The following is a 27,164-nucleotide window of genomic DNA, read 5'->3' on the forward strand; positions in this document are numbered from 1 at the left end:
CATATACACATATATACATACATATATATACACATATACATATACACATATATACACACATACACATATTAGATAGATTAGATAGTCAGGAGAGTTCCTTCAGGAAAATTGAAATTTTCAGCACAATCCCATTCAAGAGTAGACAAACATTACAGGGAGACAGAACAGGATCGCCGACGGGTCTGCCGGTTTCCAGCGCCCCTTACAAAAAAGATGAGATACAGGTAAACAAGGGGGGGGGGGAATGGGAGAAAAAAATAGAAGTTTAAAATAAAATAAAAAAATCAGTCTTAGCCTGGGCCCTGAAGAGGGGGTGCAGACTGAGGCCAAGGGAAAAAAACAACAACTCATAGCCATACACACATACACATTATATATACACATACACATTATATATATATATATATATATATATATATATATATATATATATATATATATATATATATATATATAGCCCTGCGATGAGGTGGCGACTTGTCCAGGGTGTACTCCGCCTTACGCCCAAAAATACAGTATAATAGTATCAAAAATAAGTATTACTTTTATTAATATTATTTTGTATTATTTATTATTTAATTTTTTTTCATGACATCGAAAAAAGGATTATCCCCCAAATTGTACATGGCCGTTGTTGCGTAGAAGGTATCCTTTCACCATTTCAAAAAGATTGTTGGCATAGGTACCGAGATGGTGCATATAACGCCTTAAAGGGGAACATTATCAGCAGACCTATGTAAGCGTCAATATATACCTTGATGGTGCAGAAAAAAGCCCATCTATTTTTTTAACCGATTTCCGAACTCTAAATGGGTGAATTTTGGCGAATTAAACGCCTTTCTGTTTATCGCGCTGGAGGCGATGACGTCAGAATGTGACGTCGCCGAGGTAACACACCCACCATTTTCATTTTCAACACATTACAAACACCGGGTCTCAGCTCTGTTATTTTCCGTTTTTTTGACTATTTTTTGGAACCTTGGAGACATCATGCCTCGACAGTGTGTTGTCGGAGGGTGTAACAACACTAACAGGGAGGGATTCAAGTTGCACCACTGGCCCGAAGATGCCAAAGTGTCTGCCGCCAGACCCCCATTGAATGTACCAGAGTGTCTCCACATTTTACCGGCGGTGCTAAGACAGAAATGGCACAGAGATGTATGGATAACCTGCAGATGCATTTGCAACGATAGTCAACGAAATCACAAAGGTGAGTTTTGTTGATTTTGACTGCCAGCTAATCGATGCTAACATGCTACGCTAATCGATGCTAACATGCTATTTACCGGCGGTGCTAAAGCAGACATGGCACAGAGATGTATGGATAACCTGCAGATGCATTTGCAACTATATTATGTTTCCTTCCACCCACATTTAATGTGAAACAAACACTTACCAATCGACGGATTTAAGTTACTCCAGTGTCAAAAGATGCAAAAGTCCTGATCGTTTGGTCCGCACATTTTACCGCCGATGCTTACGCAGCTATTCGGCCATGCTATGGCTATGAATAGCGTCAATAGCTATTCGCTCAATAGCTTCAGTTTCTTCTTCAATACTTTCATACTCCAACCATCTGTTTCAATACATGCGTAATCTGTTGAACCGCTTAAGTCGCTGAAATCCGAGTTTGAATCCGAGCTAATGTCGCTATATCTTGCTGTGGTATTCCCATTGTTTGTTTACATTGGCAGCACTGTGTGACATCACAGGGAAATGGCCAGTGTCTTCGCAGAGAGCGAAAATAAGGCACTTTAAAGCTTTATTTAGGGATATTCCGAGACCGGTAAAATTTTGAAAAAAACTTCAAAAAATACAACTGATTATTGTTTTTAACCCTTTCGAAATTGTGATAATGTTCCCCTTTAAGACCCTCAAGCCTTCCAAACAGCAACTCCTTTGTGAGTTTTACTGCATGGCTCTGGTGGCTTACGCAAGAATATCAATATTAAGCAAAGCCTGCAGACACGATCGATCGATTCTTCCCAAACACCTTTGTGTGAACAGTCTGCGCTTCAATCAGTCTGTTTATTCTTCAGTGCAAACATCATTTCTGTATATAAAGCATCTTCTCACACTATTTTTACTTGATATATACCATACTTTTTAGAGAGAGATACAGGTAAGTGAGGCATTCCTGTGTGCACAATGCACATACACACACACACACACACACACACACACACACACACATTCCCTGAATCATATCAGCAATGTGAAGAATTCCCATCTCTGCAGGGTTGGCATGGCTCAACACAACAACAGAGGCAAATATGAAACCATGTCCGCACGGCAGAAAGCTGTCAAAACGAACACTAAGCCTGACAAGTGCGAAGAAAAGCAAGCGGTCTGCAAGACACAAACAGTACTTCCTCTCCACATTTTTGCTCCTCCACCACAGCAGAAACACGTCTGTTTGCAGTAATTCAACCGCAGGGTTTGACGTTAAAGCCTAAGCCAATATCTCGAGTCACCAATTTGTGGTTGTTTTTTTTTTTATTAAAAAGCAGAGAACGAGCACAGCATTACTTCAGCATGGTGTTACCTGCTAAAATAAAATCACAGGGTGAATATTTGGTTTCCATGGTTACACACGGTACACAGAACATCACCCTTTTACTGTGAACATCCTACATACTGTATATAATACACCAGTGGTTCTCAAATGGGGGTACTTGAAGGTATGCCAAGGGGTACGTGAGATTTTTTTAAATATTCTAAAAATGGCAACAATACAAAAATCCTTCATAGATATATTTATTGAATAATACTTCAACAAAATATGAATGTAAGTTCATAAACTGTGAAAAGAAATGCAACAATGTTGACAGCTAGACTTTTTATTGACATGTTCCATAAATAATGATGTTAAAAAATTCTTTTTTTGTGAAAAAAATGTTTAGAATTAAGATTTCATAACGGGGGCTGCACTTTCCATCTTAAAAATCTATAAAAATTATTCGGGAATGTCCGGCGGGCTAGATTGAAAAGCTTAACGGGCCACATGTGGCCCCTGGGCCTTAATTTCCCCAGGTCTGTTCTAAGGCATGATAAAAATCAATTCTATTTTGTTGATGATGTATTTCAATATAAAGGTTTAAAGTACTAATTATTTCTACCAGAGAAACACAACACTAACAAGCAGATCAGTACAGTAACTGAATGTCAAAAACACCACCCAAGAAGGTGCAAGAAAGAAAACATGGTTATGTCCAACAGAGAAGAGACACTAAAGCACAAAAGCAAAGTGATTCAGTCGTTTGAAGTACAACTGAAGATGAATCTTCCAAACAGCCAAAAAGCAAGCAAACACATTATTTTGGTGGCAATCCAAAGCTATTAGGAGAAAGCTGGAAGTACAATTGAATGAATCGTCAAGAACAATTGGTGCAGCCCTGCAGGTATCTTGCACTAATTAGTGACGGAGGAGGACAACAAGGGAGCTTTCTGTCTCTTCCCTAGAAACAATCACAAATCCCAATCAATAGAGGGATAAAAACACTGAGCCTCGCTAACGACTTGTATCCAGGGAACAAAGTCCAAACCCCCCCCAAATCCACTGCCAGCTACCCAGTCATCCATCTAGTCCTGACCCACTTCGAGTGTGGGGCCAAGACCAGAAACATCAACCCCAGCAGACATGGGGACAAAGAGGACTGATCAGTGTGCTCAGAAGGAGGCCAATCTTGGGAGCACTGAACACAAACATTGTTGGGGTTAGCTTGCCAGCTTTGGTTTTTTTCTTCACTCAAATTGCATCCTCGCTTTTTAAACACTGTGTTTTGAAGGTTAAACTTGCTTGCCGAGTCTTTGGTGTGGAAGAACCAAGGGTCAACAGGAGAAGCTGACCATAGACTTCCTTTTACGGATTCTGGATTGGGTTTACACAGCCTTTAATTGCCATTAATTTCCTTCCTTTATAGCGCACACACTGGATCCCCAGTTGTCCCCCGTGTCTTCCACTTGCGTCTCAATAAGCCCCTACCTTGTCGAGCTCCTGCTGCAGGACCTGTTTGGACACCTCCAGGTCTTGGAGTCGGACTCGGAGCTCCTCGTTCTCTTCCTCGAGACGAGCCCTCTTCTTCTCTCCGCCGTCGAGCTGACTGTGGAGACGGATGGACACATCTTTGGCCACCTGGAAGGACGAGGAGTGAGACATTACAGAATGACGGATTCGTTTTAGTGGATAATAAACCTGCAGTACACTATTATACAAGCACCCAGACGTTCTGTCGCCCCGGATGACATTGATTGATTGAAACTTTTAATAGTAGATTGCACAGTACAGTACAGATTCCGTACAATTGACCACTAAATGGTAACACGCAAATACGTTTTTCAACTTAAGTCGGGGTCATACTTGCCAACCCTCCCGGATTTTCCGGGAGTCTCCCGGATTTTCCGGGAGACTCCCGAAATTCAGCGCCTCTCCCGAAAACCTCCCGGAAGAAATTTTCTCCCAAAAACCTCCCGGAATTCAGCAGAGCTGGAGGACACGCCCCTTCCAGGTCCATGCGGACCCGAGTGGGGACAGCCTGTTTTCACGTCCGCTTTCCCACAATATAAACAGCTTGCCTGCCCAATCACGTTACAACCACTATCATGTAGGGCAGGGGTGCCCACACTTTTTCTGCAGGCGAGCTACTTTTCAAATCGACCAACTCAAGGGGATCTACCTCATTTATATATATCATTTATATTTATTTATTTATGAAAGAGACATTTTTGTAAACAAGTTAAATGTGTTTAATGAGAATACAAGCATGTGTAACACATATAGATGTCTTTCTTTCACAAAGACAAGAATATAAGTTGGTGTATTACCTGATTCTGATGACTTGCATTGATTGGAATCAGACAGTAATGATGATAACGCCCACATTTTCAAATGGAGGAGAAAAAAAGTTGTCCTTTCTGTACAATACCACATGAAAGTGGTTGGTTTTTGGCATCTAATTCATCCAGCTTCCATACACTTTACAAGAAAAACATTGGCGGCAAATTCCGTAGCTTGCTTGATTGACATTCACGGCACCCGAGGGTCTTGTGAGATGACGCTGGCTGCTGCCTGTTCATTATTATGAAAAAATGACAGAGAGGAAGGCGAGAAACACTTTTTATTTCAACAGACTTTCGCGCCGTCCCTTCCGTCAAAACTCTAAAGGCCGATTGCACATTTCCTATCTTCACAATAAAAGCCCTGCTTCATGCTGCCTGCGCTAACAAAATAAGAGTCTCGGAAAGCTGGCGTGCACAAGTGATGTGCACGCCAGCTTTCTGAGGGATCGCTTGTGCACGCCAGTTTTCCGAGACTCTGTATTTAGTTAGCGCGGGCGGCATGAAGCAGGGCTTTTATTGTGAAGATAGGAAATGTGCAGTCGGCCTTTAGAGTTTTGACGGAAGGTACGGCGCGAGAGTCTGTTGAAATAAAAAGTGTTTCTCGCCTTCCTCTCGGTCATATTTTCATAATAATGATCTTGCAGCAGCCAGCGTCATCTCACAAGACCCTCCGGTACCGTGAATGTCATTTAAGTGACGTCTTGGTGAAGATTGATGATCTCTAATTTTTCTTTAAAAGCCTGGCTCGAGATCGACTGACACACCCCCCGCGGTCGACTGGTAGCTCGCGATCGACGTAATGGGCACCCCTGGACTAGACGTATAAGATTTCATGGGATTTATCGATTAGGAGTGACAGATTGTTTGGTAAACATATAGCATGTTCTATATGTTATAGTTATTTGAATGACTCTTACCATAATATGTTAGGTTAACATACCAGGCACCTTCTCAGTTGGTTATTTATGCCTCATATAACGTACACTTATTCAGCCTGTTGTTCACTATTCTTCATTTATTTTAAATTGCCTTTCAAATGTCTATTCTTGGTGTTGGGTTTTATCAAATACATTTCCCCAAAAAAATATATATATGTTTTTTACCTTCTTTATTATGCATTTTCGGCCGGTGCGACTTATACTCCGAAGCGACTTATACTCCGAAAAATGCGATAAAGAATGTGGGATTTACAATATTAACTATGAACGATAAAACATTGAATATTGACAAACTATGAACGTCACACCCCCTCTTGATCGACATACTTCACAATCAAGTGAAACGTAACAAAAATGTAACAAACAAAGCGAAATATGAACGCAAAGAGTACAAAAAAAAACCCACCTACAATCTGATATATTGGACCTAAGCTTAGGAAATGTGTTGTAAAAATCTCCTTCTGCATCTGTCCCTGACACCCATATTTCAGGCCGACACTCTGGAAACGCTGTGTGGAAACGCTCCCCACCCACACTGCTTGATGCCTCGTCTGAGCTGCCGTGACTTAGATTACCATAGTAACTAATTAGATGACCATAGTAACTAATTAGATGACCACAGTAACTAAATTAGATGACTATAGTAACTAGTATATCATGCAAAAGCACAGATTCCGACCATTGAAATACTTTGTATAGTCGAAGACTTACGGTCATTAGAAAACATGACTACACATCATAATGGCGGCTACAATTTCCATCTTAAAGATCTAAACAAAAATTGTTAGGGAATGCCCGGCAGGCCAAATTGAAAAGCTTAACAGGCTGCTTGTCGGGCCTTAATTTGCTCAAATCTGGTATACACAGATTAATCATGCAATTGATATTGACTGTACATGCTCCTTTACCTTTACCACGGATGGTTACCTGGGTAGTTACACAGCCAGTGATCAGGTCAATGTATACGTCAGTGCAAAGATAAGTGAGGAGACTCCGACTGGCTTCAAAATACACCCCACTTGTACTTTAGATTCAATCGTTACCAAGTTTTTGAACAAATAAATGACGTGAATTCAAGTAAATAAAAATGTTAAAGTTTGTATATGACATCCAGACAATAAAATTGCATGTGTTTGAAAATGTTGGGGTCTTGTACAGGTTCATTTATATTACGTATCACGATTAATCCAAATTCAAAAGTGTGATTAATCTGATTTTTACAAAAATATAATCATTTGACAGCACTAATGCATATACAGTACAGCGCAAAAATGTGGACACGCTTCCTCATTCATTTTCATGACTATTTACATTGTGTATTGTCACTGAAGGCATCAAAACTATGAATGAACACATGTGGAGTTATGTACTTAACAACAAAAAGGTAAAATAACAGAAAACATGTTTTACATTCCAGTTTCTTAAAAATTGCTACCGTTTGCTCTGAATACTGCTTTGCACACTCTTGGCATTCTCTCAATGAGCTTCAAGAGGTAGTCACCTGAAATGGTTTTCATCTATCAGGTGTGCTTGAAGCTCATCCAGAGAATGCCAAGAGGTTTTGATGCCTTCAGTGACAATCTACAATGAAAATAGTCATGAAAATAAAGAAAACACATTGAACGAGAGAGGCTGTGTCCAAACTTTTGGCCTGTACTGTTGGACTTGGCCAAGGCTGCCCTTTGTCATCGATTCTGTTCATAACTTTTATGGACAGAATTTCTAGGCGCAGTCAAGGTGTTGAGGGGATCCGGTTTGGTGGCTGCAGGATTAGATTTCTGCTTTTTGCAGATGATGTGGTCCTGATGGCTTCATCTGGCCAAGATCTTTAGCTCTCACTGGACTGGTTCCCAGCAGAGTGTGAAGCGACCGGGATGAGAATCAGCCTCTCTCAAGTCCGAGTCCATGGTTCTCGCCCGGAAAAGGGTGGAGTGCCATTTCCGGGTTGTAGGAGACCCTGCCCCAAGTGGAGGAGTTCAAGTACCTCAGAGTCTTGTTCACAAGTGAGGGAAGAGTGGATCGTGAGATCGACAGGCGGATCGGTGCAGCGTCTTCAGTAATGCGGAGGCTGTATCGATCCGTTGTGGTGAAGAAGGAGCTTAGCCGGAAGGAAAAGCTCTCAATTTACCGGTCGATCTACGTTCCCATCCTCACCTATGGTCATGAGCTTTGGATTATGACCGAAAGGACAAGATCACGGATACAAGCGGCCGAAATGAGTTTCCTCCGCCGGGTGGTGGGGCTCTCCCTTAGAGATAGGGTGAGAAGCTCTGCCATCCAGAGGAGCTAGATAAGGTGGTTCGGGCATCTGGTCAGGATGCCCCAACCTCCCTAGGGAGGTGTTTAGGGCACATCCGACCGGTAGGAGGCAACAGGGAAGACCCAGGACACGTTGGGAAGACTATGTCTTTCGAATGGCCTGGGAAGGCCTCGGGATTCCCCGGGAAGAGCTGGACGAAGTGGCTGGGGAGAGGAAAGTCTGGGCTTGCCTGCTTAGGCTGCTGCCCCCATGACCCGACCTCGGATAAGCGGAATATGGATGGATGGATGTACGTGGTAATGTTACTGGTGTGAAGGACCTTCTTCCACGTGGTACAGGTTTACCACATGGCTAACAATGGCGTCTTAGTGATTCCTCTTCATCCACCGTGTTTGAAGGTTACTGATGGACTGCGTGTTCGTCCAGAAGTTGTTTATATTCAGACAAGGCAAGAATAACTTTTATGAATATGGCTGTGGAGAGACGCAGCCGACGGGCCGACAACGGGCTGAGAGAGACAGCCCTGGCCAAGATGGAGGTCAGGAGGCGGGGCATGCGGCGGCGAGGAGAGGCGTGACGCACGCGGAACGGCAATTTGTGTCAGGTGCGTACAACACACACCTGCTCACAATCTCTCCATCTGCTGCTAGACCATAAGAGAGGCGAAGGGGGCACGATCGAGGCAGAGTAGTAGACGAGGAAACCACGGCAACCAGACCACGAGCACGACGATTGACCCAGAGAGAGATGACGAACCCCCGCAGCGAAAGGCGTGCAGCGGCGGCAAGCAGGAAGTGCCCGCGCGCTGAAAAGTGACGCGAGCGGATGGCCAGAAGAGGACAGGTTTATTGAAATAATAAACACAAGTCAAACTTGCTATGATGCGTCCTGTGTCCGGTATCACGGCAACCCACACGCTGATGGAAGGAAGACGGTCACAATGGCCATCTACATATCCGCTCATAACTCGGCTGTGACGTCATTCCCAGCTCCGACTTCCAAATTCCGAGATAAAAGTCACAAGTTTAGCACTTCGATTAACAATGTGAGAAAAACTGCTGAATTTCCAGAAATAACTGCTTTTTGATTGATTGATTGACACTTTTATTAGTAGATTGCACAGTTCAGTATATATTCTGTTCATCCATCCATCTTCTTCCGCTTATCCGGGGTCGGGTCGCGGGGGCAACAACCTAAGCAGGGAAACCCAGACTTCCCTTTCCCCAGCCACTTCGTCCAGCTCTTCCCGGGGGATCCCGAGGCGTTCCCAGGCCAGCCGGGAGACATAGTCTTCCCAACGTGTCCTGGGTCTTCCCCGTGGCCTCCTACCGGTTGGACGTGCCCTAAACACCTCCCTAGGGAGGCGTTCGGGTGGCATCCTGACCAGATCCTGACCTCATCTGGCTCCTCTCGATGTGAAGGAGCAGCGGCTTTACTTTGAGTTCCTCCCGGATGGCAGAGCTTCTCACCCTATCTCTAAGGGAGAGCCCCGCCACACGGCGGAGGAAACTCATTTCGGCCGCTTGTACCCGTGATCTTATCCTTTCGGTCATGACCCAAAGCTCACGACCATAGGTGAGGATGGGGACGTAGATCGACCGGTAAATTGAGAGCTTTGCCTTCCGGCTCAGCTCCTTCTTCCCCACAACGGATCGGTACAACGTCCGCATTACTGAAGACGCCGTTTTCCGTTCAATTGACCACTAAATGGTAACACCCGAATAAGTTTTTCAACTTGTTTAAGTCGGGGTCCACGTTAATCAATTCATGGTAAGTAAGTAGGAACTTGTTGATGTGTCTAAATTTGTAGTTTGTGTCTTAGTGCAACATTTCTTCATGCCAACACAACAAGCCACCGTGTGTTAAATCTCACAGAATGAACGTGCGGCTGTGTTTTTATTCTAGTGTGCAGCCAAGTGACACATTGCGACTATTTCCCGCCCACGCCAAAAAAACGATGGCACCCTAAACACGCGCAGATGCGTAATCCATGTGCACAACTCTAACATCAATCCTGGTGAGTGCTGAATTCTGATGGCTCAGGGCCCTGAAGGCTGCAATAAGGGCGACAGCCTTGGGAATGCTTTTTGGGAACAATATGTTGTGTGTGTGTGTGTGTGTGTGTGTGTGTGTGTGTGTGTGTGTGTGTGACATAAATCATTGAGGTCCATGGTGATGCCGGAGACCTATTTTAAGTTTAATGTAAGGCCAAGCCAAGGTAAAATGTCTAGTCTGCGCGCGTGTGTGTGTGTGTGTTCTTATATTTCTTTGATTGATACTTTTATTAGTAGATTGCACAGTACAGTACATATTCCGTACAATTGACCACTAAATGGTAACACCCGTTTACTTTTAACACAATAATCTTGAGATCAACTTCAGATATATCAGTCAATTTTAAAGGGGAACATTATCACCAGACCTATGTAAGCGTCAATATATACCTTGATGGTGCAGAAAAAAGACCATCTATTTTTTTAACCGATTTCCGAACTCTAAATGGGTGAATTTTGGCGAATTAAACGTGTAGCCTGTATGTTACTTAAGTAAAGCACTGTACAAGTATTAAGTAAACAATGAATTATATAACTGGGCTAGATCAGAAGAAACTAAATTCAGCTCTAGGAATGGAGAGTAATGAAGACTGAACACAGGATTTAAGTTTAAATGGTACCAAATTATATTAAAGAATTATAGGAAAAATAAACAACAAACAGACATGTAAATTCGAATGGCCATTCACATTTTCAACATAAATTACATAACGTTCAATATTTACAATGTGATACAGTACTTGATTCAGTCCTTGTTTTTACCAAGAATGGTATAGGCAACACGACAGTTCATTAAACGACCTTGCAAAGTCCACGTTGTGGTGGCAGTGTCCAGAGGGGTTTTAGTGAAGGTAACGGGGTAAATGTGAAAGTTCAGGGAGGACAGAAGTTAACTTGTTGCGTTATGGAAAACCAAAGGGAAAAAACAGAGCGGCTGCTGAGGAGCCTCCTACCCGCCCGGGGCTCGGTTGGGTGGATTCAGTTCGGTTGGTTCGGTTCCAGGCATAAAGCTTCAGACTCTAGCTCGCCATCCAACATGTCCTGTACAACAAGGGCAGGACCAGTCCATTTTCCAGTGCGCGCACACAAAATACCTACAAAATGCGGCTGCTAGACTTTTGACAAGAACAAGAAAGTTTGATCACATTACACCTGTACTGGCTCACCTGCACTGGCTTCCTGTGGACTTAAGATGTGACTTTAAGGTTTTACTACTTACGTATAAAATACTACACGGTCTAGCTCCAGCCTATCTTGCCGATTGTATTGTACCGTATGTCCCGGCAAGAAATCTGCGTTCAAATGACTCTGGCTTATTAGTGATTCCCAAAGCCCAAAAAAAGTCTGCGGGCTATAGAGCGTTTTCCGTTCGGGCTCCAGTACTCTGGAATGCCCTCCCGGTAACAGTTCGAGATGCTACCTCAGTAGAAGCATTTAAGTCTCACCTTAAAACTCATTTGTATACTCTAGCCTTTAAATAGACTCCCTTTTTAGACCAGTTGATCTGCCGTTTGTTTTCTTTTTCTCCTATGTCCCACTCTCCCTTGTGGAGGGGGTCCGGTCCGATGGCCATGTACTGCTTGCCTGTGTATCGATTGGGGACATCTTTACGCTGCTGATCCGCCTCCGCTTGGGATGGTTTCCTGCTGGCTCCGCTGTGGACGGGACTCTCGCTGCTGTGTTGGATCCGCTTTGGACTGGACTCTCGCGACTGTGTTGGATCCATCGTGGATTGAACTTTCACAGTATCATGTTAGACCCGCTCGACATCCATTGCTTTCCTCCTCTCCAAGGTTCTCATAGTCATCATTGTCTCCGACGTCCCACTGGGTGTGAGTTTTCCTTGCCCTTATGTGGGCCTACCGAGGATGTCGTGGTGGTTTGTGCAGCCCTTTGAGACACTAGTGATTTAGGGCTATATAAGTAAACATTGATTGATTGATTCAGATACTAAATACTAAATAATACTACTGTATTCAAATAGCAAGCATATTTCTTAATATTGTACAATAATTCATGAATCCAATTAGAATAAATAATATAATAATTTTTATATCAAAATATTAATTCTCTAATATCAAAATCTACCAATTGCAACCACAAATAAAGCGCATAGCAGACAGTGGTTGACTGGACTGCATCATAAAATGCATTGGATGGATAGCATTGACAACCATCAAACAATTAACACAACCCAGGAACAAATCAGACAATTGTTGAGAGTGCTAACGTTTCATTCAGTTGACTATATTCAAAGAAACAAATCAGACAATTGTTGAGTGTGCTAACGTTTGGGCCGGCATAGCTCGGTTGGTAGAGTGGCCGTGCCAGCAACTTGAGGGTTGCAGGTTCGATTCCCGCATCCGCCATCCTAGTCACTGCCGTTGTGTCCTTGGGCAAGACACTTTACCCACCTGCTCCCAGTGCCACCCACACTGGTTTAAATGTAACTTAGATATTGGGTTTCACTATGTAAAGCGCTTTGAGTCACTAGAGAAAAGCGCTATATAAATATAATTCACTTCACAATTCACATTCAGTTGACTATATTCAAAGAAACAGACATATAAGCAGATGCTAACCGCTCCATTCAAAATGAATGTAGCGGCTAAGCTAAACAGATGCAACTCACCAATTCCGCAGATAAATCACACTTAAACACTCTCGCACGACGACACACGGCTTCAGTAGTTGGCTCCTGCAGTTCGACATTATTATATTTCAGTTAAAAGCTTATTTAGTAATTAGAGTCAAAACCGAGTCACATACTTGCAGCCCACTACTGGATTTTATGCTTCCCGCAATAGGTCACGTGACCGCGTGACGCAATGACGCGCGCGGTGACGTAATGACGCACGCAAAGACACGATATTTACGTAAGACATATTTACGTAAAATGATATTTAAATAAAATATATTTAATTAGAAATAATATTCAATGGGGTTTTGAGAGGATATTCAAATACAATTATTTAAATAGGAAGATTTAATTACAAAGAATATTCAATGGGGTTTAAAAAGGATATTTAAATGAGGATATTTAATGGGGTTTTGTCATCCAGGTTACATCCGCCTTTCTGTTTATCACTCTTTTGGCCATGACGTCCGGACGTGACGTCACCGAGGTAATACAGCCGCATTTTCATTTTCAACACATTGCAAACACCGGGTCTCAGCTCTGTTATTTTCCGTTTTTTTGGACTATTTTTTGGAACCTTGGAGACATCATGCCTCGTCGGTGTGTTGGAGGGATTCAAGTTGCACCACTGGCCCGAAGATGCGAAAGTGGCAAGAAATCTGCCGCCAGACCGCCATTGAATGTGCCGGAGTGTCTCCACATTTTACCGGAGATGTATGGATAACCTGCAGATGCATTTGCAACTATAAAGTCAACGGAATCACAAAGGTGAGTTTTGTTGATGTTGACTTATGTGCTAATCAGACATATTTGGTCGCGGTGTGACTGCCAGCTAATCGATGCTAACATGCTACGCTAATCGATGCTAACATGCTATTTACAGGCGGTGCTAAAGCAGACATGGCACAGAGATGTATGGATAACCTGCAGATGCATTTGCAACGATATTATGTTTCCTTCCACCCACATTTCATGCGAAAAAAAAAACTTACCAATCGAAGGATTTAAGTTGCTCCAGTGTCACAAGATGCGAAAGTCCTGATCGTTTGGTCCGCACATTTTACCGGCGATGCTAACGCAGTTATTCGGCCATGCTATGGCTATGAATAGCGTCAATAGCTATTCGCTCAATAGCTTCAGTTTCTTCTTCAATACTTTCATACTCCAACCATCTGTTTCAATGCATGCCTAATCTGTTGAATCGCTTAAGTCGCTGAAATCCGAGTCTGAATCCGAGCTAATGTCGCTATATCTTGCTGTGGTATTCCCATTGTTTGTTTACATTGGCAGCACTGTATGACGTCACAGGGAAATGGCCAGTGTCTTCACAGAAAGCGAAAAAAAAGGCACTTAAAAGCTTTTTTTAGGGATATTCCGGGACCGGTAAAATTTTCAAAAAAACTTAAAAAAATACAACAAGCCACTTCGAACTGATTTGTATTGTTCTTAACCATTTTGAAATTGTGATAATGTTCTCCTTAAAATGTTATTGTTGTTTATGTTTTGTTTGTTTTAGGCCGTTTAAAAAAAAAAAAAAGCTCAGTTTTTTATATGGCAAAACACAAAATATGCAACATTTTCCCCCAAAAAATATCTCAAAGTGGAATATTTAATGTGACGTGATCGAAGCCTTGAATAGGTCAATAATTCAAAAATGACATTGATTTTGATTCATTATTATTTTTTAAAGAAAGAAACAGCCTGCATGGCAGCTTTGTGTTAATAAAGCATTGCAACAATTTTGTGTTACATTTCACCTGTTTGCTCTTTTATACCACTTTTTATGTTTTTTATTTTTTTCCAATTGTATTTTTAAAAAGTGTCGTGGGGCCGTTAAAAAAATGACCCGCGGGCCGCACTTTGGACACCTGTGGTTTGCATGTACAACTTTCTTCGACTTTCTAGGACGTGTTTTATGGCACTTCTTTTCCTGTCTCATTTTGTCAACCAAACGTTTTATGCTGTGCGTGAATGCACAAAAGGTGAGTTTTGTTGATGTTATTGACTTGTGTGGAATGCCAATCGGGCATACTTGGTCCCTGCATGACTGCAAACTAATCGATGCTAACATGCTATTTAGGCTAGCTATATGTACATATTTTGTCATTATGCCTCATTTGTAACTATATTTGAGCTCATTTGGTTTCCTGTAAGTCATCTTAATTCAATTTATATCTCATGATACACTATCTGTATGTAATTTGGCTTTTAAATTTGTTTTGTGGCTCCAGACAGATTTATTTTTGTATTTTTGGTCCAATATGGCTCTTTCAACATTTTGGGATGCCGACCCCTGCCCTAGTTTATATAGGCCAGGGGTCTATTCATGCGCAACGTTATAAGTTTGGTGTGTCACACAGCGGTGAGGGGTGTCTTGTCTTGGTTTTTTTCTGTCTTAAGATTTGCATGTTTTAGTTTGAAAAATAACTGTCTTCTCGTTTCAGGTCACATGCCCTTCTTTTTGTGTCATCAGTCTGACGTCATCCCTGTTCCCTGATTGTTTCCACCTGTTCCCTATTATCCTCATGTGTCTTATAAGCCCACGCCTCACTTTGTTCTGTGCCAGATTGTTTCGTTCATTCATGCTCTCTAGCGTCCATGTCATGTCCATGCCTTGCCTTGTCTCTTGCTTATGTCCCTTGATCCTGAACCCCTTTGTGACTATTTTAAATTTTCCTTTCTTCCTCCTTTAGCAATGATTTTGGTTAATTCGTTATTCAGCCGAAGTGGTAAGTTTTCAGTTAATTTTTTCATTCCTTCCTCAACTTTTTGAGTGACTTGATTGATTGATTGATTGATTGATTGATACTTTTATTAGTAGATTGCACAGTACAGTACATATTCCGTACAATTGACCACTAAATGGTAACACCCCAATAAGTTTTTCAACTTGTTTAAGTCGGGGTCCACGTTAATCAATTCATGGTAAATTAATTTTTTGTTGTAACTTTATTAGATTAGGTAGTGTAGAAGTTTTCATAGCTGTTGTTTTTTTTTTGTCGTCCTATTGGAGCGTTTTTTGTTAATCCATCCATCCATCCATCCATTTTCTACCGCTTATTCCCTTTTAGGGTCGCGGGGGGCGCTGGCACCTATCTCAGCTACAATCGGGCGGAAGGCGGGGTACACCCTGGACAAGTCGCCACCTCATCGCAGGTTTTTTGTTAAATACTTTTTATAGCACATACGGCGCCAATTGTAGTTCGTCTTTTCTTTTATGTTTTCCTCCGTTGGGAGAGATTTTTGGTTGTTCCTTTTTTGGAACTTTTTTCACCGAGTAGTTTTTTTGTGATTGTTATAGATATTGATATTCCTTGAGTTTGGAAAGGAAGTTTTCAAAATAAAAGCCTGTCTAAAGTCCCGACTCTGCATCTGAGTGCTATCCTTCTACCAAGCCTGACATGGTGGACAAAATGAGACATAAAAAGAAGTGGCATAAATCACGTCTTAGAAAGTCAGAGAAAGTTATGGCATGTAAACAAACTAGGGTGAGTTCAAGGACCACTAAAATTGGTAGGACAAAACGGCGTTCGTCAAATACTCGAATCAGTGAAGCATGTTTAATACAAACAGTGTGCTTTATAGCAATTAGGGAGGTTTGTGTCATGTTTGTCCTCCTACAGAAACCAAATTAAAACAAAAAATATCTTTTTTCCCCTCATCATTTCCATTTTTCATATATTTGTGAAAAAGCTCCAGAGAGCCACTAGGGCGGCGCTAATGAGCCGCGGGTTCCCGACCCCTGATATAGGCGGAAAATGAGTGTGTGTGTGAATCTGCATATGTGTTTGAAATCAAGAGAGAAGCTAAAACAGACCGAGGCAAATTCTTTTTTTTTTTTTTTTTTAATCCCGGAAAGGCATATAACAGAAGGCAAAACACACACACACACACACACACACACACACAGCGGCCTCAGGGCAAACAGTGATAACGGTCAACAAGTGGCAGTTAAAGTCATCTTTCTTCTACACTGTGTGGTGGTGTGTTGCAGCTCCGTTGTGTGTCCGACAAATGCAGTCTTGTTCTTCCTCCTTCCTTAGGCCCAACACACACACACACACACACACACACACACACACACACACACACACACAAACACACACACAGTTTGCTTTTGTTTTTGTTTAACGGTCATCTTGCCATTAGGGACCTCGCATGACTAAAGGGGTGTGTGTGAGTGTGTGTGTGTGTGTATGTGTGTGTGTGTGTGTGTGTGTGTGTGTGTGTAATTAGGTCCTCATGTTTAACTGTTCAGAAACAGGATGTTTGTTTAAAGCCGGGGTGTCCAAAGTGCGGCCCGGGCGCCATTGGCGGCCCGCAGGTCATTTTTAACGGCCCCACGGAACATTTAAAAAATACAATTTAAAAAAATTAAAAACATAAAAAGTGATATAAAAGAGCAAACAAGAAAATGTCGCAATGCTTTAATAACACAAAGCTGCCATGTGTCAGGATTGCCACTGACAGTTTGTTTGTGTTTTAGTTTCTCCTCTTTGTGTTTACTATTTCCTGTCAGCACTCTTATTTTGGTTGAGCTTCCTGTTTGTCTCCCGAAGTGCTTTGTTTCCCCTCAGCTGTGGCTGATTGGCACCTGGCCACACCTGATGTTCATCAGTCAGCTCCTATTTTACCTGCTTTGTTCCTCCAGTCAGGGCTGGATTCCTGTCTTGTCTATGCAGCGTTGCGGTAAGCTATGTTTGATGGCGGTTTTTAGCTTACTGCCTTTTGTTCCCTGCTTCCAAGTTTGTTTTTATATTACATGTAGGACTTCTGTTTCCTGCTCGATTCTTGCTAGCTTCCATGCTAAATTCCTTTTTGTTTTCTAGCTCCCATGCTAGCTCCCTTAGTTTGTTATCCGCCCACGTGTGTGCTTTTTGTTTGTACCTTTTGTTTGGTTTTGTCTTAGTATTTTAATTAAATCATGTTAACTTAACAACGGGCTTCACGGTGGCAGAGGGGTTAGTGCGTCTGCCTCACAATACGAAGGTCCTGCAGTCCTGGGTTCAAATCCAGGCTCGGGATCTTTCTGTGTGGAGTTTGCATGTTCTCCCCGTGAATGCGTGGGTTCCCTCCGGGTACTCCGGCTTCCTCCCACCTCCAAAGACATGCACCTGGGGATAGGTTGATTGGCAACACTAAATTGGCCCTAGTATGTGAATGTTGTCTGTCTATCTGTGTTGGCCCTGCGATGATGTGGGCGACTTGTCCAGGGTGTACCCTGCCTTCCGCCCGATTGTAGCTGAGATAGGCGCCAGCGCCCCCCGCGACCCCGAAAGGGAATAAGCGATAGAAAATGGATGGATGGATAACTTAACAACTAACTCTGACACCATGCAGGCTGTTTATTTATTTAAAAAAAAAATAATGAATCAAAATCAATGTCATTTTGAATTATTGACCTGTTCAAGGCTTCGATTACGTCACAATAAATATTCCACTTTGAGATATTTTTTGGGGAAAATATTGCATATATCGTGTATTACCATATAAAAAACGGAGCTGTTTTTTTTAAAGAAGGCCTAAAACAAACAAACAAAACATAAACAACAATAAAACTTAAAATTGACGGATATATCTGAAGTTGATCTCAAGATTATTGTGCTAAAAGTAAACAATAAAAAAAAAGTACAATTTATTTTTTAACACTTTAATGAGTAGAACATTTTTGGATCCCCAATTATTTTAGTGTGATTTGTTTTTAAGGGTCATTGCTCAAAAAATAATAATGAATCAAAATCCAAAAGTAAGGCTCCAATACTATATAATCTCAAATATTCCACCTAAAAAGATATTGGGTGAAAATATTGCATATTTTGTGTTTTTTTTCCATTTTTTTTTTTCTAATGTTGATCTAGAGCAGGGGGCTAAAATTCAAAACTGAACAAAGCCGCGGGCCAAAGTTGAACAACTTAACCTTTTAATAGGGACCCAAACAAGTTTTGCATTGAATATTGAACAAGCAAGGCTTATATAACTTTATACTGACATGCAAAATCGAGGTTTGTTGGTAGCGGGGGTGTATATTGGAGTGTCCCGGAAGAGTTAGTGCTGCAAGGGGTTCTGGGTATTTGTTCTGTTGTGTTGATGTTGTGTTACAGTGCGGATGTTCTCCCGAAATGTGTTCGTCATTCTTGTTTGGTGTGGGTTCACAGTGTGGCGCATATTTGTAAAAGTGTTAGTTGTTTAAAAGGCCACCCTCAGTGTGACCTATATGGCTTTTTTACCAAGTATGCTTGCATTCACTTGTGTGTGTGTGTGTAGAATCCGCATATATTACGTGACTGGGCCGGCACGCGGAAAAGCGGACATGACAACAGGTTGTAGAGGACGCTAAAAGCAGTACCTTTAAGGCACGCCGCCGATATTGTTGTCCGAGTGGAAATCGGGAGAAATTCGGGAGAATGGTTGCCCCGGTAGATTTTCGGGGGGGGAACTGAAATTCGGGAGTCTCCTGAGAAAATCGTGAGGATTGGCAAGTATTAGAATTAGCACTGTATAATACCGGCGGGCCAGCTCTAATGTTAATTTAATATTGTCTCAAGGGCCAAAATAAATTACATGGCGGGCCAAATTTGGCCCACGGGCCAGAGTTTGACACCCATGATCTAGAGATTTAAAACTTCAATAATAATGAAAATAATAATACTGAATAATGACACATTTTTTATATATTTTTTTTTACCAAAACCCTTTGGGGTCCCCGGGATCATAACTGAGTGGAGGCCTAAATGTATATTTTTTATACATATAGTGTATTTTTTCCCCTTGGCCTCAGTCTGCACCCCCACTCCAGGGCCTAGGCTAAGACCGATTTTTTAATTTTATTTTAATCTTCTATTTTTTTCTCTTCCCCCCCCACCCCCCCTCTCCCAGTTTACCTGTATGCCATCTTTTTTGTAAGGGGTGCTGGAAGCCGGCAGACCCGTCAGCAATCCTGTTCTGTCTCCCTGTAATGTTTGTCTGATCTTGAATGGGATTGTGCTAAAAATTTTAATTTTCCTGAAGGAACTCTCCTGACGGAATAAATAAAGTACTATCTATCTATCTATCTATTGGTTTTTGAAATAAAAAATATGAAAATGGCCCCCGCTTGCTTTGATTTTTCAGTGTGCGGCCCTCAGTGGAAAAAGTTTGGACACCCCTGGTTCAAAGTTTGAATAAATGGAAAGAAATTCGAACCGAACCTCATTTAATATTGTATTAGATATTGACAGTAGGCTTAAAGCATAACTGTTGCACAACATGACCAAACAAGGTCTGTTTAGGTTGTAATTTGACCTTATTTTTGTCATGCTAACTTGCTGTCAAATAAATAAACAGCAGAAGCCCACTCAGGCACTCATCCGGGCGGAAACCCCCTCCTGGAAAAAGGCTTGACGGTAGGCCTCGCCCTTTTTAGATGATGAAACATTAAAGAATCCATTGAAATAATGATAGCGTCGTTTAAGAGTATGAGACACATGCCATGCTACTACCTCTATTACTGTCCATAGTTTTGCTTCTTGCTATGCCACGTAGGTTTTTGTTTTTTTTATGTCACAGTTATCGAGTTTCGTTTCATGTTCATAGTTTCTGCCTTTGTGCAAGTTTTTGTTTCACAGCCAAGTTTTTGTACCTCATTGTGAGCACCTTTTATTTGTTCCTGTTTTGAGTTAAAGGGGAACATTATCACAATTTCAAAAGGGTTAAAAACAATAAAAATCAGTTCCCAGTGGCTTGTATTTTTTTTTCAAAATTTTACCGGTCTCGGAATATCCCTAAATAAAGCTTTAAAGTGCCTTATTTTCGGCTCTCTGCGAAGACACTGGCCATTTCCCTGTGACGTCACACAGTGCTGCCAATGTAAACAAACAATGGGAATACCACAGCAAGATATAGCGACATTAGCTCGGATTCAAACTCGGATTTCAGCGACTTAAGCGATTCAACAGATTACGCACGTATTTAAACAGATGGAGTATGAAAATATTGAAGAAGAAACTGAAGCTATTGAGCGAATAGCTATTGACGCTATTCATAGCCATAGCATGGCCGAATAGCTGCGTTAGCATCGCCGGTAAAATGTGCGGACCAAACGATCAGGACTTTCGCATCTTGTGACACTGGAGCAACTTAAATCCGTCGATTGGTAAGTGTTTGTTTCGCATTAAATGTGGGTGGAAGGAAACGTAATATAGTTGCAAATGCATCTACAGGTTATCCATACATCTCTGTGCCATGTCTGCTTTATCACCCGCCGGTAAATAGCATGTTAGCATCGATTAGTGTAGCATGTTAGCATCGATTAGCTGGCAGTCAACATCAACAAAACTCACCTTTGTGATTTCGTTGACTATCGTTGCAAATGCATCTGCAGGTTATCCATACATCTCTGTGCCATGTCTGCTTTAGCACCGCCGGTAAATAGCATGTTAGCATCGATTAGTGTAGCATGTTAGCATCGATTAGCTGGCAGTCAACATCAACAAAACTCACCTTTGTGATTTCGTTGACTTTATTGTTGCAAAATGCATCTGCAGGTTATCCATACATCTCTGTGCCATGTCTGCCTTAGCATCGCCGGTAAAATGTGGAGACACTCTGGTACATTCAATGGGGGTCTGGCGGCAGACACTTTGGCATCTTCGGGCCAGTGGTGCAACTTGAATCCCTCCCTGTTAGTGTTGTTACACCCCTCCGACAACACACCGACGAGGCATGATGTCTCCAAGGTTCCAAAAAATAGTCCAAAAAACGGAAAAAGACAGAGCTGAGACCCGGTGTTTGTAATGTGTTGAAAATTAAAATGGCGGGTGTGTTACCTCGGCGACGTCACATTCTGACGTCATCGCCTCCAGCGCGATAAACAGAAAGGCGTTTAATTCGCCAAAATTCACCCATTTAGAGTTCGGAAATCGGCTTAAAAAAATAGATGGTCTTTTTTCTGGCACCATCAAGGTATATATTGACGCTTACATAGGTCTGCTGATAATATTCCCCTTTAAGATTAAATCATGTCCTTACGTTCACGCCTTGCCCGCCTCCAACTTTCCTTTGCCTTCCGGGGAAAACAAACCCCAAAGTCCGCGCCTTGACAATATGGTTAACTTAAATTATCAAGCGAGGCACTTCTGTATATTGAGTATAAAATATGTATTGGAAAGTTATTGTCGTGACGCATCCAAATTAGAATGAATGTTATGCAACTATCTTATGTCCAGACAGTCATGTTACGCGTGTGATAACTCCTATCAGGAGAGTGTTTAACAACCTGCCTTGGTGTTTATCTTCAACCTTAACAGCAGTTGACTTTTTTGACATGCGTCCAACACGGAGTCCTTCTCGACCCGCCGCTGAGAGGATGTTACAATCACCGCTAAGCTGCTGTCTGTCTATATATATAAAAGCATTATGTGTGAAAGAGAGAGTGAGACACTGGCACGACAGCTGTTACTGGACAGGCTCTGAGCCATCCATCTTTGGACCTGTATGAAGAGGAACGTGGTGAATGCTCACTATTCTTTGCATGTTGTCCAAATGCTTGTTAGGATGCATCCCGAAAGGCTATACAATTTTACAGAAGTCTTAGCAAATACTAGTGTACACTACTAATTTTGAGAACTGTTCTAACATAGTACTGTATATATATATATATGTATATACATACATATATATATGGTGTTCTTGGGATGCAACTCAGTATTCTTCTTCCTCCAAACACGACAAATTGAGTTTATACCAAAATGGATACATGGATGATACAGCAGAAGATTGGGAGAATGTCATGTGGTCAGATGAAACCAAAATAGAACTTTTTGGTATAAACTCAACTCGTCGTGTTTGGAGGAAGAAGAATACTGAGTTGCATCCCAAGAACACCATACCTACTGTGAAGCATGGGGGTGGAAACATCATGCTTTGGGGCTGTTTTTCTGCTAAGGGGACAGGACGATTGATCCGTGTTAAGGAAAGAATGAATGGGGCCATGTATCGTGAGATTTTGAGCCAAAACCTCCTTCCATCAGTGAGAGCTTTGAATGGTTGACCAAATACTTATTTTCCACCATAATTTACAAATACATTCTTTAATGTGAATTCCTGGATTTTTTTTTTCACATTCTGTCTCTCACAGTTGAAGTGTACCTATGATGAAAATTACAGACCTCTGTCATCATTTTAAGTGGGAGAACTTGCACAATCGGGGGCTGACTAAATACTTTTTTGCCCAAATGTATATATATATATATATATATATATATATATATATATATATATATATATATATATATATATACACACACATATATATAGTGTCAATTGTCATGAAAATAAAAAAAACATTGAAATGAGAGGTGTGTCCAAATATATATATATATATATATATGTATATATATATATATATATATATATATATATATATATATATATATATATATATATATGGCTCGAATTTAACCACGGCAACTGCGCGACCACCCTCTTTATTTGCCGCAATGCCCTAAAAAATTTACCAACATCGGCAGCAAGAACATGCGGCAAGCATTCCTCAACTGTCTCCGTCTTTTTTGCCACTCGTGCCAGCTTTTTTGAAACATGTTGCAGGCGTCAAATTCCAAATGAGCTTATATTTGCAAAAAATAACAAAGTTCACCAGTTCAATTGTTAACTTTGTTGTCTTTGCAGTGTATCCAGTTGAAAATAGGTTGTAAATGATTTGCAAATCATTGTTTTTGGGCTTCACGGTGGCAGAGGGGTTAGTGCGTCTCCCTCACAATACGAAGGTCCTGCAGTCCTGGGTTCAAATCCAGGCTCGGGATCTTTCTGTGTGGAGTTTGCATGTTCTCCCCGTGAATGCGTGGGTTCCCTCCGGGTACTCCGGCTTCCTCCCACCTCCAAAGACATGCACCTGGGGATAGGTTGATTGGCAACACTAAATTGGCCCTAGTGTGTGAATGTTGTCTGTCTATCTGTGTTGGCCCTGCGATGAGGTGGTGACTTGTCCAGGGTGTACCCCGCCTTCCGCCCGATTGTAGCTGAGATAGGCGCCAGCGCCCCCCGCAACCCCAAAAGGGAACAAGCGGTAGAAAATGGATGGATGGATGTATTCTGTTCATATTAACCCTTTACACAACGTGCCAACTTCACTTCACTGCTTTTGGGTTTTGTACTTTAAAAACACTCTGAGAGGATCTTTGGCTAGTGTTTCTGCATGAGGTCCTTTAAAGGGGAACATTATCACAATTTCAAAAGGGTTAAAAACAATAAAAATCAGTTCCCAGTGGCTTGTTGAATTTTTTGAAGTTTTTTTAAAAATTTTACCGGTCTAGGAATATCCCTAAATAAAGCTTTAAAGTGGCTTATTTTCGGCTCTCTGCGAAGACACTGGCCATTTCCCTGTGACGTCACACAGTGCTGCCAATGTAAACAAACAATGGGAATACCACAGCAAGATATAGCGACATTAACTCGGATTCAAACTCGGATTTCAGCGACTTAAGCGATTCAACAGATTACGCATGTATTGAAACAGATGGTTGGAGTATGAAAGTATTGAAAAAGAAACTGAAGTTATTGAGCGAATAGCTATTGACGCTATTCATAGCCATAGCATGGCCGAATAGCTGCGTTAGCATCGCCGGTAAAATGTGCGGACCAAACGATCAGGACTTTCACATCTTGTGACACTGGAGCAACTTAAATCCGTCGATTGGTAAGTGTTTTTTTCGCATTAAATGTGGGTGGAAGGAAACGTAATATAGTTGCAAATGCATCTGCAGGTTATCCATACATCTCTGTGCCATGTCTGCTTTAGCAACGCCGGTAAATAGCATGTTAGCATCGATTAGCGTAGCATGTTAGCATCGATTAGCTGGCAGTCAACATCAAAACTCACCTTTGTGATTTCGTTGACTTTATAGTTGCAAATGCATCTGCAGGTTATCCATACATCTCTGTGCCATGTCTGCTTTAGCACCGCCGGTAAATAGCATGTTAGCATCGATTAGCGTAGCATGTTAGCATCGATTAGCTGGCAGTCAACATCAAAACTCACCTTTGTGATTTCGTTGACTTTATAGTTGCAAATGCATCTGCAGGTTATCCATACATCTCTGTGCCATGTCTGCTTTAGCACCGCCGGTAAATAGCATGTTAGCATCGATTAGCGTAGCATGTTAGCATCGATTAGCTGGCAGTCAACATCAACAAAACTCACCTTTGTGATTTCGTTGACTTTATCATTGCAAATGCAGCTATAGGTTATCCATACATCTCTGTGCCATGTCTGCTTTAGCACCGCCGGTAAATAGCATGTTAGCATCGATTAGCGTAGCATGTTAGCATCGATTAGCTGGCAGTCAACATCAACGAAACTCACCTTTGTGATTTCGCTGACTTTATCGTTGCAAATGCATCTGCAGGTTATCCATACATCTCTGTGCCATGTCTGCTTTAGCACCGCCGGTAAATAGCATGTTAGTATCGATTAGCGTAGCATGTTAGCATCGATTAGCTGGCAGTCACGTTCTGACGTCATCGCCTCCAGCGCGATAAACAGAAGTGAAGTGAAGTATATTTATATAGCGCTTTTTCTCTTTTGACTCAAAGCGCTTTACATAGTGAAACCCGATATCTAAGTTACTTTTTTTTTAAACCAGTGTGGGTGGCACTGGGAGCAGGTGGGTAAAGTGTCTTGCCCAAGGACACAACGGCAGTGACTAGGATGGCAGAAGCGGGGATTGAACCTGCAACCCTCAAGTTGCTGGCACGGCCGCTCTACCAACCGAGCTATACCGCCCCTGAGTGGTATGAGTGCTTGAAACTCCGCATGTCAACATCACCGGCCGGTGCCACACCCAAAAAATGCCGAAACAACTATTTACACATCAACACCGTATGAAAAGAAAAAAGTCAACAACATAACGTCCGCAGGAACCTACCACATAGTGAAGGACATACACTATTTGATTTCCTATTATGCAGCTCATTTTTATTTAGCAGTTATTTAAATATCTTGTGTGACATCATGCACAAAAGTGCACTTTAATTGTTTTTAAATATTGTAGTGGCGTTCTCTACAAAAAGTAAACTTTAAAGTTAGTGTTGTTTTGATATCCTCTTGGTGACATCATGCACAAGAGTGCACTTTAATTGTTTTTAACTAATGTAGTGGCGTTCTGTACAAAAAGTAAACTTTAAAGTTAGTGTTGTTTTGATATCATCTTGGTGACATCATGCACAAAAGTGCACTAATAGCTTGTTTTAAAATGTCTCTGACAATCTTGCACTTTCTGTTTTGAAATGACATGAATGTTTGTGCCACTGTTTAATAACTGTTTAATAAATACAGTTTTAGTTGTGATTTCCCTCTCTGCATGAAAGTTTAAAAGTAGCATATAGGCGTTCAATTCGCCAAAATTCACCCATTTAGAGTTCGGAAATCGGTTAAAAAAATAGATGGTCTTTTTTCTGCACCATCAAGGTATATATTGACGCTTACATAGGTCTGGTGATAATGTTCCCATTCAAACAGAAGATCTTTGATTAGTGTTCTGAAATAGGCCCTTACAAATAGCATAATTCTCTCCCTCCGTCATATCTAGAGGATCTTTTGACTGACGTTTTTGTGGTAGATGTTTACAAACAGCAGAGAGCTCCTTTCAAATGCCGGAGCTTTGACGAGTGTCGATCATTAAAAAACTGTTTTTTAAGGATCCGCTGCAAAAGCACGAGTCAAAGATTCTCTACGTGACAGGATCACGATGCTAAATTTAGGAACCGATAGTGCAAAACCACTTCCAAGTTGGCTGGTGTGCTGTAATTTATGGGCCATCAGTGTGACACAGGCGCTCACCGCACTTCCTATTGTTGGAGGGATGTGTGGTCTGCCAGTCATGTGGAAGCCTTACTTCCGGCAACGTTTGCATGCCAGATGGTGAGTTCAAAAAAAATGCAAGCCTGACCCAGAGTCAGATCAAGTTTGAAGATTTGTCTGACCCTCAGTTCCCTAAACGGGTTGGTAAGGCTTCCACAGAGACTGTGTGATGGTATCGCAGGATAAAAGAGTGTCTGTGAGGATGAGCTGCAAAGACGAGATAGCACACAAAAGAGGCCATTTAAGGGAGCACATTTCTAAGCATATACAAACTGAAATAGGATAGAAGGAACATGCAAATGAAAGTGGGCAAAACTGTGACTGTGATCCTATAAGACTGATTCAGCACGATTCTGTTTGAGCTGTGAAGGGAGCAGCATTTTGTGCAATTGTCAATGTGCGCTTTGACGAGAACAAGGCAGCAGCAGATACCTTAAATCGTGTGCTTAAAGGCCTACTGAAATTAGATTTTCTTATTTAAACGGGGATAGCAGGTCCATTTTATGTGTCATACTTGATCATTTGACACTTAAAATGTCTCTGACAATTTTGCACTTTATGTTTTGGAAATGACTTGAAT

General features: G+C 41.7%; 1 protein-coding gene across 1 annotated transcript in view; it reads right to left on the reverse strand.

The window, feature by feature from the left end:
* LOC133555229 (protein SOGA1-like) overlaps positions 1-27,164 on the reverse strand; it is a 229,333-nt gene that overhangs the window by 159,488 nt on the left and 42,681 nt on the right. Inside the window, 1 exon segment of the mRNA XM_061904825.1 lies at positions 3,986-4,135. Within this exon segment, the coding sequence (XP_061760809.1) occupies positions 3,986-4,135 (150 nt within the window).

Source organism: Nerophis ophidion, linkage group LG06 (genome assembly GCF_033978795.1).
Source record: "Nerophis ophidion isolate RoL-2023_Sa linkage group LG06, RoL_Noph_v1.0, whole genome shotgun sequence".
Classification (NCBI taxonomy): domain Eukaryota; kingdom Metazoa; phylum Chordata; class Actinopteri; order Syngnathiformes; family Syngnathidae; genus Nerophis; species Nerophis ophidion.